Source organism: Protopterus annectens, chromosome 7.part0 (genome assembly GCF_019279795.1).
Source record: "Protopterus annectens isolate FY-2018-M chromosome 7.part0, PAN1.0, whole genome shotgun sequence".
NCBI classification, from domain to species: domain Eukaryota; kingdom Metazoa; phylum Chordata; order Ceratodontiformes; family Protopteridae; genus Protopterus; species Protopterus annectens.
The window spans coordinates 1,350,502,289-1,350,520,584 of NC_056739.1; the positions used below are offsets into that span (position 1 = coordinate 1,350,502,289).

Sequence of the window (18,296 nt, forward strand, 5' to 3'; positions counted from 1 at the left end):
TATTTAAGCTGAGAATTGCTGTCAGGGTCCTAAAACTGATGCAGTTAGTAAATGCTACACTAACAAATTAGACTGCAAAATAAGATCTACTGACAACTGAGTTTCATCAAACACCTGACATTATGCATCATGTCAAGCGCCCGAGTTGAAAAAAGTATATATTTTTTATTTTCTGGGTAAAATTGATACATTTTACTTTTAGAAGTATTTGGTTCAGAAGGAAAATCAAATGTTTCAAGCAGTTCAGTTGACACACCTTGCTCCAGGTCCACCCTTGATCCTCTTCTCCTTCAGGCTTACATTTTGCTGCCATGCATTCCACTCACAGGAACATCCGAGATAAATCATACACTGACAAATTCTGATGACAGCACTCAAGAGTCATCAGCAAGTTGTTCTCTGAAAGTTTTCATCAGTTAACAACTGTTAGCATTTTTCTCTAATCAACACAGTACAATAATACACACATATATAAACACAAGTGTGTATGTAATGCATACACTCGCATATCTCCCTCTGTGCGCTGGCGCACACCCACACACACAGTAATACTGGTTTTACTGCAAAAGCCACAAGTAATAAAGACTTTACCCTTAGTCCAGCACTGTTGTGATCACAGAGTTTGCTACACCTACGGTAAAAATATTATGGGAGTCAAAGTTCCCAAAAGAATGCAGTTTGGGGTACAGCATCCTCCAGCAAACTTGCCCCAGATTGACAGCAACTCCAAAGAAAAGTGGAGCACCTGATCAAATAGTTGTTTCAATCAATAAAGTAACAAACACGCATATACATAGGTATATGAATTTAAAATATATGTATATGCACATTTATGTACACACACGCGTGAGTGTACACACACACACACACACACACACACACACACACATAGACACACCACTAATTACTTGAGGCTCAAATTCCAAAATGAGGCAGTTGATGTGTTTCATCCTAAACAGTATCCCATGGCTTTTCTGGTAATACGAATCCAGTTTAAAACAGAATGCAACATAATACATTGCCTGAACATTATGACAGCTTTCCTTGTACCAAACATCTTTAATGAAGGGAATAAAGGAACATTTGTGGCTGCAGATAAATAAACTTTAAATATATAATCCATACAATTTCTTGAAGAATTATTTTCTTTCAGAAATGCTTAATTTTTGTTTACCTGCTGCTGTAATGAGCCTTTAAATCCTAAATTCTCTGCCATCCGAAATGCCTGGTCATCTCTTACTCCCTCAAATATGTCTATTACTTCCTGATTAAAAAAAAGAAAAAGAAAAACAAACATTGCTGTTGAGATATTCAGTGTGGACCAACACAACCTCAAATAAAAATGTTCTTGATGTGTATGTGCAAATTAGTAATTAAACTATGGCAACCTGCCAAAGTTCTCAGCGACCAGGCCTGCAGCATCTGCCTAAAGGGTATGTTATAATTACCACACTATCTATGTACAGTCTTTGCAACATCATATCACTCTTCAGAATGGCGCAATGACAAGACAAGCTGACACCAGTTTTCACTTTTAATTACTGTGCAGATGGCATGGAAGAATATTTAGTCTGTTAATTTTTTTTTAATCTCCTGAAAAAGTTCCAGGGCAGTACTGCCTATGCCACCAGATCCAATTACATTCATATAATTTGACAGGTAGAATAAAATTAAAGTGGAACCTAAATCAATGATTAGTTATACATTCTAGTGGCTTGCTTTCCCAATTAAAAATAAAACCAGGACCGTAGATGTTGAATCCCTGTTATTCAGTTAACCACAGTAACATTCTTAAAGTTGAAGATTTTACATTTTCTGTTCACGGGCAAAATTGATTTGCAATAACCTATAGCCTTGCTCATGTCTGCTATAAAATCTACAGTAAATGAAGTCTGAAGCACATCCTAGAGTATTTCACATAATGTAAGGATGTGAAACTAAAGGGAAAATGAACCAACATTACGAACTGTTAATGTATTCCCATTCTTGCAAAACTGTACAATTTTCCACTTAAAAAAAGACAACTAAATAAATTATCAAGCATGAAGACGACTAAATCAAACTTGTACCTTAAAAATTAGTTCTGGATTGGTAGCTGCCACTTCTTCAATGTCAACTCCTCCCTGTGGGCTGCCAACCATAACAGGTCCATTACAGGCTCTGTCCATCAGGATAGCGAAGTATGTTTCTCGGGTAATATCTAAGGCTTCAGCAACCATCACCTATGCAGAGAAGAGCATACACAAAAATGTAATTATAGGGTTTCATAAACATATAAACATCTGGCATGCATAACAACTGAATGCTAACACTGCAGTAAAAAGGTGACTACAAGAGATCCTGTACTGAACAAGCTATTTACATATCACTGTGTAATACACAGCAATATTTAAAAAAGTGTCTGAGTTAAGGTTAAGCATGTAGTGATAATTCATGATCCAGGCTAAGGCACTACCTATACCAGTTAATGATATTAGCAGTAAGAGTTACTATGTAGAACATTTAATGCCACTAATGTCATTTCAAGCACGGTCACCCTACATACCTGGTACAAAATACATCTATAAAATCCTGAAATCTTAAATGGCAATGAATCCTAAAACGACCCCAAACTAAAGTAATGCTACTCATAAAATATTTATCAAAAAGTTAAGTACAATAAAGTATGCCATAGTAAAAGGCATAGAATGCACCCATTTTTTTCCTGCAGAATACTGATGAAGGGCGTTTCCCAAAAGCTTTATTTTGCGGTGTTAATAAACTGAGAGTTTCTACTTGTTGGAATTCACATCTTTTGTACTTCTGGTCTTCCTTGTGGTTAGCTGCAGTTAACTCGTATTTTCACTAAGTCCTGTACAGCCCATAGATGATTAAGCTTTCGCAATTACCTTCATCTCAGGCTGTGCACATCTGCTGCCATATATACCCAAAGTGCTTCTGAGCAAATAGTAACACATTAAAATCACTGAGGAAAAAATGTGTATATTTTCATCTGCTGTGGAGATTTTAGTGTGAAAAGCATGCAGTAATCATAAAATATACATATTTCTATTAATTACTATGAACTAAAATATTCCAAAGAACATTGTGAGTCCACTTCTAAAATGAACATTTGTTTTGTGGGTTGCAATGGGAAATCAGCATTCTATCAGAGTCAATAAACTGCTTAGACAAACCAGGATTTAAAGCCTATAATATTTCTTGAAAATATAGCAAAATAAGCAAGCCACCAATAAATAAAAAACGAGTTTAAAAAAGGGCAACCCTTGGGCATGTCCCTGAGGGATTTATATACATGAATCTCCAATTACCAAACCTGGAAATGTAAACCATTTCAGTCAAATGGACACTCTCCAACATATTTTTTTTAACTTACCGCATTGTTGTTAGACTAGCTTCAGAAAGCAGGACATGTGGGGATCTTTCCCACAGGTAGAAAAAAATGTTAGTGAGTGCCAATACAAATAAAGTGGTTTCCTATTCTATGTTTTGATGAAAACCATAATTCAGAGACAAAAAAAAATTAATCATCAGAAAAATTTATAATCCATTCTGAATAAACTGAAAAACCATCAACATATACAAGTTACTGTTTATTATGGGGTAAAGTTTGATAAAAATCACTATCAATGTATAAAGAAATGTGTACAGAGATCTACTTATGTACAAAAAAAGTTATAAGAGTTCATTATGAAAACTAAAAACCAAACCAAAAATCCTAACCCTCCCCTTACAAGAACTGGTCTCTGGTCACTTGACTTTTACCTTTGGTACAACAAGCTAGCACTTTTTGTGTAGAAAACAGTCTTCGCTTTACTCTACATAGCTGAAATCTACGTAATTTCAAATATAACAAAGTGCACATGCTATACTAGTAACACCCTCTTTAGTACTCACACTACATTTCAAAAACTGCACATGCACCAAAATCTAACATTTGTATGGATGAATGTTGTTGTTTGTCTTTTGTCTTTTTCCCAAGTAAGGGGTCGCCACAGCGGAACTCCGGTCCGCTAATGATTGGCAATAGATTTTTTTTTTTTACGAAATGCCAGCTCGACGCCCAACCTTCAATGAAGGCACGCCCATTTACGCACGCATGTCTTTCGAACGTTACCCAACCACGGGGAGGACATACAGACTCCACACAGAAGACACTCCCAAGCCAAGCCGAGAATCGAACGGGAGAACCTCTTGCTGTGAGGTAACAATGCTACCGCCGTACCACCGCGGCAGACCAACATTTGTACGGATGAATCTGATAACAAAAATAGAAATGCACAGACTTTGACAGCAGGAGAAAAAATTAAACTCGGGTACATTTTTGTTAAAACTGCTTAATGTCTGAAAAACTAAGTCAAATTAGAAATATATCCATATTTATATATATACACATTTATAGTTTTAAATTGTATATAAATATATATATCCACATGTACGTATGTATATATATATATATATATATATATATATATATATATATATATATCTAGGTCTACTTTGAAACATCTAAAACCCATAACATCTAATTTCATAACATTGAGACCAGAACATCTAAAACCCATAACATCGAATTTCATAACATCTAACACTACAAATCACAAGAAAATAACATCCCCTCCACATATAACGACACTAAACTACCAAACACACTTTTTACTATGTTTCTGCAGGGGGGCAAGCCCCCCTGCACCCCGCATGTGGGGGGGGGGCTCTGCCCCCCACACCCCCCCCGTAAATTAAATATAGAAACTCCAAGATCGTACTACAGTGGGAAAAAGTTAATTTCCTAACCCCACTGTATCAACCCCCCTGCAGAAACATAGTAACAAGTGTGTTTGTTAGTTTGGTGTCATTATATGTGGAGGGGATGTTATTTTCATGTGATTTGTACTGTTAGATGTTATGAAATTCAATGTTATAGGTTTTAGATGTTCTGGTCTCAATGTTGTGAAATTAGATGTTATGGGTTTTAGATGTTTTGAAGGGGACCCATATATATATATATATATATATATATATATATATATATATATATATATATGGGTCCCCTTCATAACATTGAAATTTCATAACGTTGAATTTCATAACACTGAGACCATAACATCGAAAACCCAAAACGCTGAAAACTCAGAACATTGAAAGTGTGCTTCATAACATTGAAAACTACATTGAACAAGTTAATAATATCACTACCACCTAACGAACACACTTTCTACTATGTTTCTGCAGGGGGGGGGGAATTTCCTAACCTTTTTTTCCACTGTATTGTGATCTTGGAGTTGGTATATTTAATTTACGGGGGGTGGGGGGGCATACCTCTCAACTGTACAGATTTTCCCAGAGTGTCCAGATTTTGGTGTGCTCCTCCTAAAATCTGTACTTTTCTGGCAAATAGTGGAGGATTGAAGTCATTAAATAATGACAAACATTTGAGTTTAAAATCCCACATCCTTCAGAAAATTTATGCTAATGCAAAAACTCTTATTCTATTAACTTTTTTTTAAGTTTGTAAGAATTATATTTAAAATCTGTCCCTATTTGTCCCCCCATCATTTTAGGCTTTGTCCAGATTTTTTGCTCTAAGAGGTTGAGAGGTATGTGTGGGTGGGCAGAGCCCCCCACATGGGGGGTGCACAGAAACCTAGTAGAAAGTGTGTTTGTTAGGTAGTGTTGTAGGTGAAGATTATGTTATTTACATATTTACTGTAGTCTTCAATGTTATGAAGCACACTTTCAATATTCTGAGTTTTCAATTTTGGGTTTTCAGTGTTTTGAATTTCCGATGTTATTGTCTCAGCATTATGAAATTCAAGGTTATGAAGGGGACATATATATATATATATATATATATATATATATATATATATATATATATATGTGTGTGTGTGTGTGTGTGTGTGTGTGTGTGTGTGTATATATAATATATATATATATATATAATATGGGTGTATGTATATGTGCGAACATATACATGTGTGTATTAAAAAATACACACACACACACATATATATATATATATATATATACATAAACACACACACACATATACGTATATTCATACACATATATAAAGTAAGAGAGAAAATCAACTTACATTAAAGAAAAAAAAATCAGAAAACAGAAATCCTGCTAGGAAAGGAAATATATGGGGGGGGGGGGGTGATGGAACACAAACTACTCAATTTCATACATGTAAAGGCTGAAACAAAACACATTATTAATTCCCCATTTTCAAATACAGATGCATTTCAACTATAGATACAGAAAATCCGACTTTTAAATATACTGGATACAATATTAGGGTCCATAATAATGTCTCAGAATTATTATCAACAAGTCTAAGGTATAATTAAATCACCTCAAAAAAAGTGTGAATGCCTAATTATTTACTGTTTTATATCTAGTGCAGTACATTTTTAAATATTGTAAGAGAGGTCTCTCTCCATCCCAGAATGTTCTCTTCTCCGTGTAATGCATTACTTAATACTATTATGTTACTCAGTTAGCATACCCCATAAACAGAGAAATGCTCAAAAACAAGGAAGAAGACAAGAACAGCAAGGTGATTTGGCATAGCTAGTGCATCAAGGACAATGTTTACATTTAAAGCTCAGAAACCTTCTTCTTCTGTTCATGTACTGCCACAACCATGTTCAATAAATGAAATCCAAGTAAAATGGGGGCATTGTACACTCATAAAGCAGATTAAGAAGCACAAGTAGCTTCATTAGTTGGCTTGTTAGAACAGAACAGGGTTCCAATCAGTACCTGTCTGTTTCAGAAGTGGACCTGGGTTCTCAGGAAGTCAGCCGTGGACAGGAAGTAGCCAGAGGCATATGATATTCGGTCATTTTTACAGCAGCATGCGCTGTGCAAGTACACCCTGCTGGATATTAGCAGTACAGTCACCTCAACATCAAAACCAAGTAAGAGATGCATCCATGGTTTAACATGATTTTCTGTTCTGTATATCCTCCTTTGCTGGACACCATCAAGGACCACAGCTACTCATTTATTATACAGGGAGAGGGGCAAGGCAGTACAGGAATAAGTGCATTTCCCCATTCTCCCCCTTTCTCAATGCTTGGCATGCAATGTCATTTATGTATTAACAGATCACAGCCCTCTACAGATAACCTTCCCAAAGTTCTTGTCAGCTGTTCAGAGATCACTTCCCACTCTCCCAAAGACAGTTGCCAGACAAAGCAAATGTCCAAACCTTCAAAGAGTGCAGCTGGACCTTTGGTTACTTGACCTCATCCCCACCTCAAGCCAGTACTTTGGCAAGCAAACCACTAGCTGAAATTGTGTCACTGATGTTTAAGAGGAATTTTTCCCTCTGCTCCTCTAGGAAAGTTGTAATCGGCATAAAAGGGATATGCAGCATATGCATACGTTTGTCCCATGGGATTTATGCATGCTGAGCATTAAGCAGGAAAAGCCAAACTAATATGAAGAACTCAATCCATACTCCTCCACCCCAAAGGCAGGCCTAGTAAGAAAAGGAAGAAATACTGTAACTCAGTCAGCTATGTTTTAACTGACAGACTGTAGAGACAGTTTCAGAAATACCAAAATATCTGACAAAGAAGGGAATATGTGCGCAACAGCAGACAAAAGAAAAATAAAAGACTATGAGCCAGTGTAGTTTAACCTGAAGAATCTCCTGGTGATAATATCCAACATATTAAGCAAACACAAGCAGCACAGCAGAGATCTGAGGAAAGACACTATTAATATGCTTTGCCTAGTTTATCGCAACACAGAAAGCAAAATTCAGATGTGACAAAGTAAAACCTTTTTTTGTTAACCTGAAAATCCCTATAGTCATCCCTTTGGCAATGTATAGTTATCCCCTTTGGCAAAAACAAAGTGCCCACAAATTACCACATAGGTGGTAATCCATTAAGTACAGAAGAAGTCAATAGGGACCTGGGGACCCAAGTTGATAGCAATCTCTCATTTGACAGCCACGTGGCTAAAGTGGTTAGAAAAACATTTTATATAGCCCACCTAATCATGAAGGGATTCACATCTAGATCAGGGGAGGTCATCGCACCTCTTTACTCATCCTTCATCAGGCCCATAATTGAGTACAATGCCCCTTTTGGGATGTACCTTACCAGACACCTGCAGCAACTGGAAAGACCCCAAAAGTACCTCACCAAGAGGATCAAAGGGCTCAAACAGATGCCATATGCTGCCCGGTTAAAGAAACTCCAGCTCTACTCAGAGGCATACCGCCTGCTCAGAGGCGATCTGTGCCTGACGTATAAAGCCATGTCCAACCCGGAATTAATGGACATGCTGCACCTCAGAAAATCCAAATCCCATTGAGCTACGCACTCGAGAGACTATAGGACATGCTGGAGGGACAGATTCATAACCCAGAGGCTCCTTTCACTCTGGAATAAAATCCCAGTCCAGGTTAGGCAGAGTCCCACATTGACTCTCTTCAAGAGGAATCTTGATGAGTGGATGGGAGATCGTATCGTAGGTTTACCCCGGCTATCACTTCTGTGTCACTGTTAGACAGAGGCACAGTATACTAACCTCAAAAAAAGGCATAGCAAAATTAATTTAAAATGGGTGGCGAAAGCCAAACACATTCTGGCAAGGCTTATAAATGCCCTAGGGCAGATAGCCTAGTATGAACCTATGAACCTATGCTATCACGGCCTCTCAAAGGAAATACATGTGGCAGGAAAAGAAATTAAAACTACTATTTTGTAAATGGGGGCTTTTTATGTAGTATTCTCATTATGTCTGAACTCTGTCATTTTGGAGTGAATCCTGGGAGTATGGGTTTATTTCACAGATGCTGTAAGTGTGTATGAACAACAGATGACTAGCTCAGAAAAAACAGATACATAATCATTTTATCAGCTGATATGTGAGGCAGTCCTTCACAGTGGACTAACTACGGGGACTTCATTTAAGGCAATACCCAGTTAAGCTACTGTTCATTCGTCTACAACCCCAACACATGGAAGGTGGGGACTAGTGAATGTGTGTGTTAATGTACCTATTTGCCATTGCAAGATCTGAGATTACCTGCCAAACCAAGACAGCATGGGATGGCAAACCTAGATTCAACATATGAATGGATTAATATTCATGATATACAATTACTAAATTAAAATTCTGGGGTTTTGCATTTAAAGATAAAGACTGTGGTATCTTGGGGGTCTCTTGCCCCCCCAAGATACAGCAATCTTGAACTTAGTATATATAAAAAGTACAGGTCTATATTAGTTCATAGAAGTTTACTTATTTTGAATGGCTGTTCATCAAACCAACATCATCGAACGTTCAAATTAGTAAACATTTTTCCCAGGTAAGTAAACTAGTTGGCCAACATACAAAAATTTGCCCTTTTCCCCAATGTAGTGCCATCTCGGAGTTGGTATATGTAAGTGGGGGGGGGTGTTTGGTTTAGTTTAATGTGTTTGTGTTTCAGATGGTGTGCTGGTCAACTAATTTACTTCAGTTGGTTAACTGAGGTCGGTTCGATTAACAGCTGTTCAAGATAAGTAAACTTCAATGAACTAATATAGACCCTAAAAAGTGCAGGTATGTGGGGGAGTGTAGCCCCACAAGCTCCCAGGCAAAAACACTTTTACACTCCTTTTTGATTACTGCACATGTCTGTAATTATACTTAAGTGTTGAATACAGAATAGTCATATTTCAGTCATGGAGCCAACAGCTTGTTCAAAATCTGTGCCTTTCACTCTACTCTACCCAAGGAGCAGAAACAATCTGTAGGAAAAGAAATAAGTCAAACTTACAGGAAAATGTAACCAGTTGTTGAGTGGAGATGCTGATTAAGCACATAGGGACAAGGTGGGGTTTAAAGCAGACACTGAGGATAATTCATCACAGATCAAATGACTTATCTGCTACGTCTTTTATCTAAAGTCTTCCTCTGTAAACTGCTGGGAAGAATCTCAAACAGCTTTAAAATCCTTCTAAAAGGCCAGGGCCAGAAAAGAGCAAAAGAACACTTGACTACTGGGGGTCACAATCCAAGATGGAATGCTTAGATAAGTTATTACCCAATGACTAAGTAGAAACAGTTTGAATCTATATAATGAATAAGTTTGAAGAGCATGCTTTGGAAACAACCCATCCCTGGTGGAGTAGCATGTACAAGCAGCATTTCTAACAGATGGCTGGCTGGCTACTTGATGGCTATTAAAAAAAAATAGAAAAGTACTGCAGTTAGCAATTCAGTTGGAAAGGGATTGCTTAGCAGCAACTGCTCAGTTTTTCAGAACTCATTCATTTTCTTTACGTAAAAAAGGAATTAGAGGTGTATCCATGGCGTCAAGAGCTCTATATACTTTGGTTTCTGTACCTAGAAACTAAATTAAGCTGGAAGATTTAAAGTACACTTCTTGCAACACTTTCCGAAGAAAAATCTAGATTAGTTTCAAGGAGCACTTGGCTCCTATCAAAGGCAAGCAGTGACTCCTGTGAACGAGAACCAGCAGCTGTCAAACCCAGACAGAAGAGGTGATGGCCATGAAGAAAAGGAACTTCCAATAGGAGAATGTGCACGCCTGTAATTCATGTAATTCAAGCGCCAAAGAGAAGAAGACACCTTCAAAAGAGGACAGAAATGCAGATAATTTTAAGTGTCAGTTGACCAAACCATTCTGAACCTGCGTTTTTCAGCAAGTGCATACTTTTTTTTGGTTTGATTATTTATTTATTTATTTTTGCAAAAGCCACCTTCTGAATAAGCATGGACTGAAGCCTGCCACCATAGCTAAAGCATAATTCATTTATTAACTCCTCCACTTTCATGTACTTGTTTATTCTTTTCAGAGCTGTGAGGCATCTAGTGTCTATCCTTGCAAGCAATAAATCAAATTTACATGGGACAACATGAAAGCCCACTATAGAAGCCATCAGAAAGGTTTTCATCCGATCTCCTTTGACCCAAGGTTCATAATTTCATACTAGGCTAACTGTCCTCATGGACCATTTTAAGTATAGACAATTACCCCATGTAAGAATCAAACCCTGCACTTTGGGTCTGTAAGGTAAACACCTTAACCATTATGCCAGCCTCCCACCCCAAGGAGGCTTAAGTGCTAAACTTAAGTGATTGGTTCATTAGAAACCTGGACAGGTGAGACAAGTGGTGAGAGTATCTCAATGACAGCATGGCAGAGAAAAACACTCTCTTGCCCACCCAATCCAAAACTTTAGAATAATTTTCAAGTGGGATAAAATAAATGTTCATGTTATATACAGTGGATATAAAACTTGTACACACACCTGTTAAAATGCCAGGTTTTTGGGATATAAAAAAATGAGACCACAATAAATAATTTCAAAACATTTTCCACCTTTAATGTGACCTATAACCATCACAATTCAATTAAAAAACAAACAAATCTCTAAGGGGAAAAAATATAAAAAAATAAACGTACAATAAGCTGGTTACATAAGTCTGCACACCCTTAAACTAATACTTTGTTGAAGCACCTTTTGATTTAAATTACAGCATTCAGTCTTCTTGGGTAGGAGTCTATCAGTATGTCACATCTTGACTTGGCAATGTTTGCCCACTCTTCCTTGCAAAAGCACTCCAAATCTGTCAGATTGCGAGGGTATCTCTTGTGCAAAGGCCCTCTTCAAGTCATCCCACAGATTTTCTATTTGATTTAGGGATGGGCTCTGACTGGGCCATTCCAAAACTTTAATTGTCTTCTGGTGAAGCTATTCTTTTGTTGATTTGGATGTATGCTTGGAGTCATTGTCGTGATGAAAGGTGAAATTCCTCTTCATCTTCATGATGAAAGGTTTGGGTCAGAAGTGACTGGTGTTTGGAACTGTTCACAATTCCCTCCACCTTGACTAAAGCCCCAGTTCCAGCTGAAGAAAAGCAATCCCAAAGCATGATACTGCCACCACAATGCTACACCGTGGGGATGGTGTTCTTTTGGTGATGCAAAGTGTTGTTTTTGCTCCACACGTACCTTTTGAAATTGTGGCCAAAGTTCAGCCTTGGTCTCATCAGACCATAACACATTTGGGAGACTTGATGTATGGTTTTGCAAATTTTAGCTGGGCCTGGATGTTTTTATGTGTAAGAAAAGGCTTCCATCTTGCAACTCTACCCCATAGTCCAGACAAATGGAGAATACGGGAGATTGCTGTCACAGGTAGTACACAACCAGTACTTGCTAGAAATTACTCAGCTCCTTCATTGTTGCTGTAGGTTTCCTGGCAGCCTCCCTGACCAGTTTTCATCTTGTCTTTTCATCAATTTTGGAGGGATGTCCAGTTCTTTGCAACGTCACTGTTGTTCCATATTTTCTCCACTTTTTGAGGACTGTCTTCACTGTGTTCAATGGTATATCCAATGCTGTAGAAATTTTTTTGTACACTTCTCCTGACTGATACCTTTCAACAATGAGATCCCTTTGATGCTTTGTAAGCTCTTTGCGAACCATGGCTTTTGCTGTAGCAGGCAACTGAGTAAATGTCAGGAAAATCCTACTTGGACAGCGGAACTTTAATTGGGGTTAATCAGAGTCTCATTAATTGATGACAGGTGTGTACCCAAGAAGACTGAATGCTGTAATTAAATCAAAAGGTGCTTTAACATAGTATTAGTTTAAGGGTGTGCACACTTATGCAACCAGCTTATTGTATGTATTTTATTTTTTATATTTTTTCCCCTAACAGATTTGTTTTTCAATTGAATTGTACAGGTTATAGGTCACATTAAAGGTGGGAAAAATTTTGAAATTATTTATTGTGGTCTCATTTTTTATATCACAAAAACCTGGCATTTTAACAGGGGTCTGTGCACTTTTTATATCCATTGTAGCCTATGAAAACCATGCTGAACTAAAGACTTCATAAAAGACAGGAATCTAAGATACTTACCAAGGGTCTCACTCCACTCAGCTAGGGAGTTGCAGGAGGTATCTCTTCTTTTTTGGAAAACACTAAGTAGACCCAAAGTTGTGATCCCTGCACAAAGTCTCTAATAGGTGATGATCCAGGGATCCTTCTCCTCCTCCTTCCACAGTTACCAGCTTAGGATTTCTGGGGAAGGTAAGGGTGCCACAAGCCAGTCCAGGGAGAACTTTGAGGGCCTGAGCATTTTACTGAAGGGGGATCATTCCAAGAGAACATGTACATGGAAATCTCATGGTCTTTGTCCACCTCTGAAATAATGGCTTGTATTCTCCTTATCCACTTCCAGGATAAAGAGTTGGACGTCATCCCCCTAATGCTAGCTCCGATGAGTGTGTGAGGGGTTTGGTTTGCCTTAAAATGATGGAGGAGGGGTCAAGCAACCAGTGAGCATATGAAAGAGGTCAGTCAACAGAGTACCAGTACTTTGGGGAAATGCTTGCTAAGCACAGTACAGGTACAGACAAGACCTGGATGGAACCTGGTGCTGGTATGAGCCCATGCTCTTCTAAAGATGAAGTCCTGCAACTGCAAATACAGGTCATTCTTACAAAAAAAAAAAAAAAAAAAAAAAAAAAAAAGCAGCCACCTCGCATCAAAGGCCAGACCCACTAAATCTTATCTCAGAAACCCCTAGCAGACTCTCTTCAACCTTGGCAATTAAGCTCTGCTGTACCAGGTTGGGACAGTGCAATGAAATCAGGGAAGGTAAAGCTTCTCCAAGATGCCCTTACCAATTCTTTGCCAAGCTGTGGATATGCAACAGGTGCACTGACACAGAGAGAGCAGACAGTGTATGGCTACAGACAGCTGTGGTATCAGCAAAAACTAAACATTAAAAAAAAAAGAATGAAAAATCTACATCCATATTCCTCTTGCATCACATTTCTAACTCTGATCCAGCTTATTTAAGATCTCCACAGATTTTTCATACTGTCACGCACTGCACACTTATCAGGGTAGTGGAAATGTTAGTATATCTTTGCAATTCAACCATCTTGTGGATACACAACAATTAGTTCAGAGCATGTTTCAGATGGTTATTTAACTTCCATTTCTGCTATCAACATCACACTTTTTATGAACACTTTAATTATGGATCATCTTTACAATTGTACAGTGAGACAAGAGGTTTAAATGCAAATTAACCTATGAACCTATAACAAAACATGCTGGAGGGATAGGTGCCTGACCCACAGACTCCCCATACTCTGGAAAAGACTGCCCATACATGTCAAGCAGAGCGCCTCCTTGGCCCTCTTCAAAAGGAACCTTGATGATTGGATGGGAGATAAGAAATTCACCCCGGGGATCATGTCAGTCGCCCTGCTAGACAGGGGTCCAGAGAAGTAAATATTGTGGGAAGAAATATCCAGGGAATTGTTATGGCTAGGCTTGTATAGGCCCAAGGGCTGATAGCCTAGTACCAACCTATGAACCTATAACATACATTAATATTCAAGGAAAACTGTGGTTTTAAACAGTCGCCCTGCTAGACAGGGGTCCAGAGAAGTAAATATTGTGGGAAGAAATATCCAGGGAATTGTTATGGCTAGGCTTGTATAGGCCCAAGGGCTGATAGCCTAGTACCAACCTATGAACCTATAACATACATTAATATTCAAGGAAAACTGTGGTTTTAAACAGATGATGTCTACTTTACAATAAAGTGGTAACTGGGAACATGATGGTTGAGAAATATGCCAAATTGCTGAATTGTACTATCAGCCAAAAGATGTCTGATGAGTTCAAGATGGCTGCACACTGATCACTAGCTTAACTTTAGCACTCCCAGTGTGAAAAAAAAATGGAACATAAGGGCCAGGAACTCTTTCACTTTCAGTAAATTCAGTTACTGGCTAGGAAGTATATTGCCTGGATGCCAGCAAAGCAGAAACTAAGAGGGTTTACAAGATAATCAACTAGAAAAGGTGAAGAGAAAACACTGACTGGGAAGAATCCTGCAGTTGTTTAGCAAAAAGTTCAAGCTCCGGTTCTGCTGCAAGACATGGCTTCCAGTTATCTACAGGAAAAAATAAGTTATGTGCTCAGAGGTGAATAAAATATACGAAACACTGAAAGAATACATCAACTCTAGGTGCTTAGGATTTCCCTCTCTCTTCCCCCCTTGGCTGACCTGGTATGACTTAGTTTGAACTCTACAGTTCCCTACAAAATGGTGTCTACAGGACTGCAATCAGTTTCTCTCAACATTTAAACAGATTGAACTCTACAGTTCCCTACAAAACGGTGTCTACAGGACTGCAATCAGTTTCTCACAACATTTAAACAGATTGAACTCTACAGTTCCCTATAAAACAGTGTCTACAGGACTGCAATCAGTTTCTCTCAACATTTAAACAGATTGAACTCTACAGTTCCCTACAAAACGGTGTCTACAGAACTGCAATCAGTTTCTCTCAACATTTAAACAGAGTAGGTTACACACACAAAAAGCATTTGTTAAGCTTTCACTTACAGTGCTTTGTAATTAAGCAGGTCATCATATTGGTCAGCCATAGGGCTCTTTGTTTCTACTTGAGTGGTTGCCTCCTTCCCCTGTAACTGAAGTAAATTGACTCTTACATTAAGAGCTGTAATACTTACCTTATAGCTTTAGGACACCATAGGAAACCCTTGCAAACTGCAATAGCCTGACATTTGAACAAGTAACCCTTGTAAAAATTCCCAAAATTGTATACTGTTGGTCTGTCTTTCCTGCTAAACATAAGTGAAATTACAGTGCTGAGTGCAAGAAAAATTAAAGTACTGAGTGCAAATAACAGTGCTGAGTGCAGATTTTAGGCCCTTACATTCAATTCATCTCTGGTGTGGTGTCTTGAGTCAATCAGGGTATTCCTTGTAACCACTCCCACTGCCTTCTCTTTTCCCCCACCCCCCTCTTTCCTCAAACAGGTTAAACTGCTACAATTCAGTACAGGCATCATTTCCAAATCTAGGTGCTTAGGATTTCCCTCTCTCTTCCCCCCTTAGCTGACCTGGTGTGACTTAGTGTACGTTTCTTCACTGTATGGATCTTTTACTGTTTTTTGTGTAACTGAATGACCTGCTGCTAAATTCTGGTTCTGCACAGACTGCTCTATTTTTTTTCAGAGGCTCTATAAGTAGCTAGTGACTTTACTGAATTTCTGTGGTAATATTTGTGTTTAAAATGAACCTGTACCTAGAGAAAGTGTATAAGCAGAGCTCCTCCTTGCTGCATGTGTTTTTTAATGTTTAAATTGCACACACACATTGAAGAAGTGCTTTTATGACTTGAATAACTTGGGCTAGCTATACCTGAAGTGCTTTTACTGGCAATTTTCCAGTTTTACAACTGTGAATAATTTATTTAGTTTTTCTGGTATATCTTTAAAATCTGGCAAGTATTTATTTACTGCATTGCTCTCTTGCTTAGATTTCTTAGCTATAAATCTTAGTTCATTCTGAAGTATGCTATTTTATCCCCCACCAAACCTTTCTGAATGCATTATTATATAATAACTGCCTGTTGTTGCCTTCATGCTTACCCTAGAATCTCTGCTTTTCTCTTTTCCTAGTTGAACTCTACAGTTCCCTACAAAACGGTGTCTACAGGACTGCAATCAGTTTCTCTCAACATTTAAACAAAGTAGGTTACACACACAAAAAGCATTTGTTAAGCTTTCACTTACAGTGCTTTGTAATTAAGCAGGTCACCACATTGGTCAGCCATAGGGCTCTTTGTTTCTACTTGAGTGGTTGCCTCCTTCCCCTGTAACTGAAGTAAATTGACTCTTACATTAAGAGCTGTAATACTTACCTCATAGCTTTAGGACACCTTAGGAAACCTTGTAAACTGCAATAGCCTGACATATGAACAAGTAACCCTTGTAAAAATTCCCAAAATTGTATACTGTTGGTCTGTCTTTCCTGCTAAACATAAGTGAAATTACAGTGCTGAGTGCAAGTAACATTAAAATTAAAGTACTGAGTGCAAATAACACAGTGCTGAGTGCAGATTTTAGGCCCTTACATTCAACTTATCTCTGGTGTGGTGTCTTGAGTCAATCAGGGTATTCCTTGTAACCACTCCCACTGCCTTCTCTTTTCCCCCACCCCCTCTTTCCTCAAACAGGTTAAACTGCTACAATTCAGTACAGGCATCATTTCCAAATCTAGGGGCTTAGGATTTCCCTCTCTTCCCCCCTTGGCTGACCTGGTGTGACTTAGTGTAAGTTTCTTCATTGTATGGATCTTTTACTGTTTTTTGTGTAACTGAATGACCTGCTGCTAAATTCTGGTTCTGCACAGACTGCTCTATTTTTTTCAGAGGTTCTATAAGTAGCTAGTGACTTTACTGAATTTATGTGGTAATATTTGTGTTTAAACTGAACCTGTACCTAGAGAAAGTGTATAAGCAGAGCTCCTCCTTGCTGCATGTGCTTTTTAATGTTTAAATTGCACACACACATTGAAGAAGTGCTTTTATGACTTGAATAACTTGGGCTAGCTATACCTGAAGTGCTTTTACTGGCAATGTTCCAGTTGTACAATTGTGAATAATTGATTTAGTTTTTCTGGTATATCTTTAAAATCTGGTAAGTGTTTATTTACTGCATTGCTCTCTTGCTTAGCTTTCTTAGCTATAAATCTTAGTTCATTCTGAAGCATGCTACTTTACCCCCCACCAAACCTTTCTGAATGCATTATTATATAATAACTGCCTGTTGTTGCCTTCATGCTTACCCTAGAATCTCTGCTTTTCTCTTTTCCTAGTTGAACTCTACAGTTCCCTACAAAATGGTGTCTACAGGACTGCAATCAGTTTCTCTCAACATTTAAACAGAGTAGGTTACACACACACAAAAAGCATTTGTTAAGCTTTCACTTAGAGTGCTTTGTAATTAAGCAGGTCACCATATTGATCAGCCATAGGGCTCTTTGTTTCTACTTGAGTGGTTGCCTCCTTCCCCTGTAACTGAAGTAAATTGACTCTTACATTAAGAACTGTAATACTTACCTTATAGCTTTAGGACACCTTAGGAAACCTTGTAAACTGCAATAGCCCCGCTATGTTCACCCTCACTATGCTCAGGCTCTCTTCGCTCCCCTCCCTGCTCCCAATTCCCTCCCACCCCCAGTACCTCTAAATTTATAGTACTATAGCCACTCCCCCACTTTCTAGATCCTATCTGCTTTCATCTGGGATAATTCCACCCACCCCCATTCTACTACGTACATTTTAATAGCACCTATTAGCTTTCATCTGGCATTCTCCCATCCCCCTTCCAGTACCTTTACCACACCACTCTATCTTCTGGTGTTGCATCACCAGGTAAAACAGTTCCTTAACTCACTAGCTGAATCACA

At 38.3% G+C, this 18,296-nt stretch overlaps 1 protein-coding gene across 2 annotated transcripts in view; it reads right to left on the minus strand.

Annotated features, from left to right (window-relative positions):
* Positions 1-18,296, minus strand: part of SUCLG2 (succinate-CoA ligase GDP-forming subunit beta) — a 1,759,444-nt gene that overhangs the window by 880,221 nt on the left and 860,927 nt on the right. For both annotated transcript variants that reach the window (XM_044077963.1, XM_044077964.1), the window contains exons 5-6: positions 2,070-2,222; positions 1,175-1,264 (exon numbers count right to left, since the gene is read on the minus strand). In XM_044077963.1, coding sequence (XP_043933898.1) covers positions 1,175-1,264; positions 2,070-2,222 — 243 coding nt within the window. The remainder of the gene's footprint in view (positions 1-1,174; positions 1,265-2,069; positions 2,223-18,296) is intronic.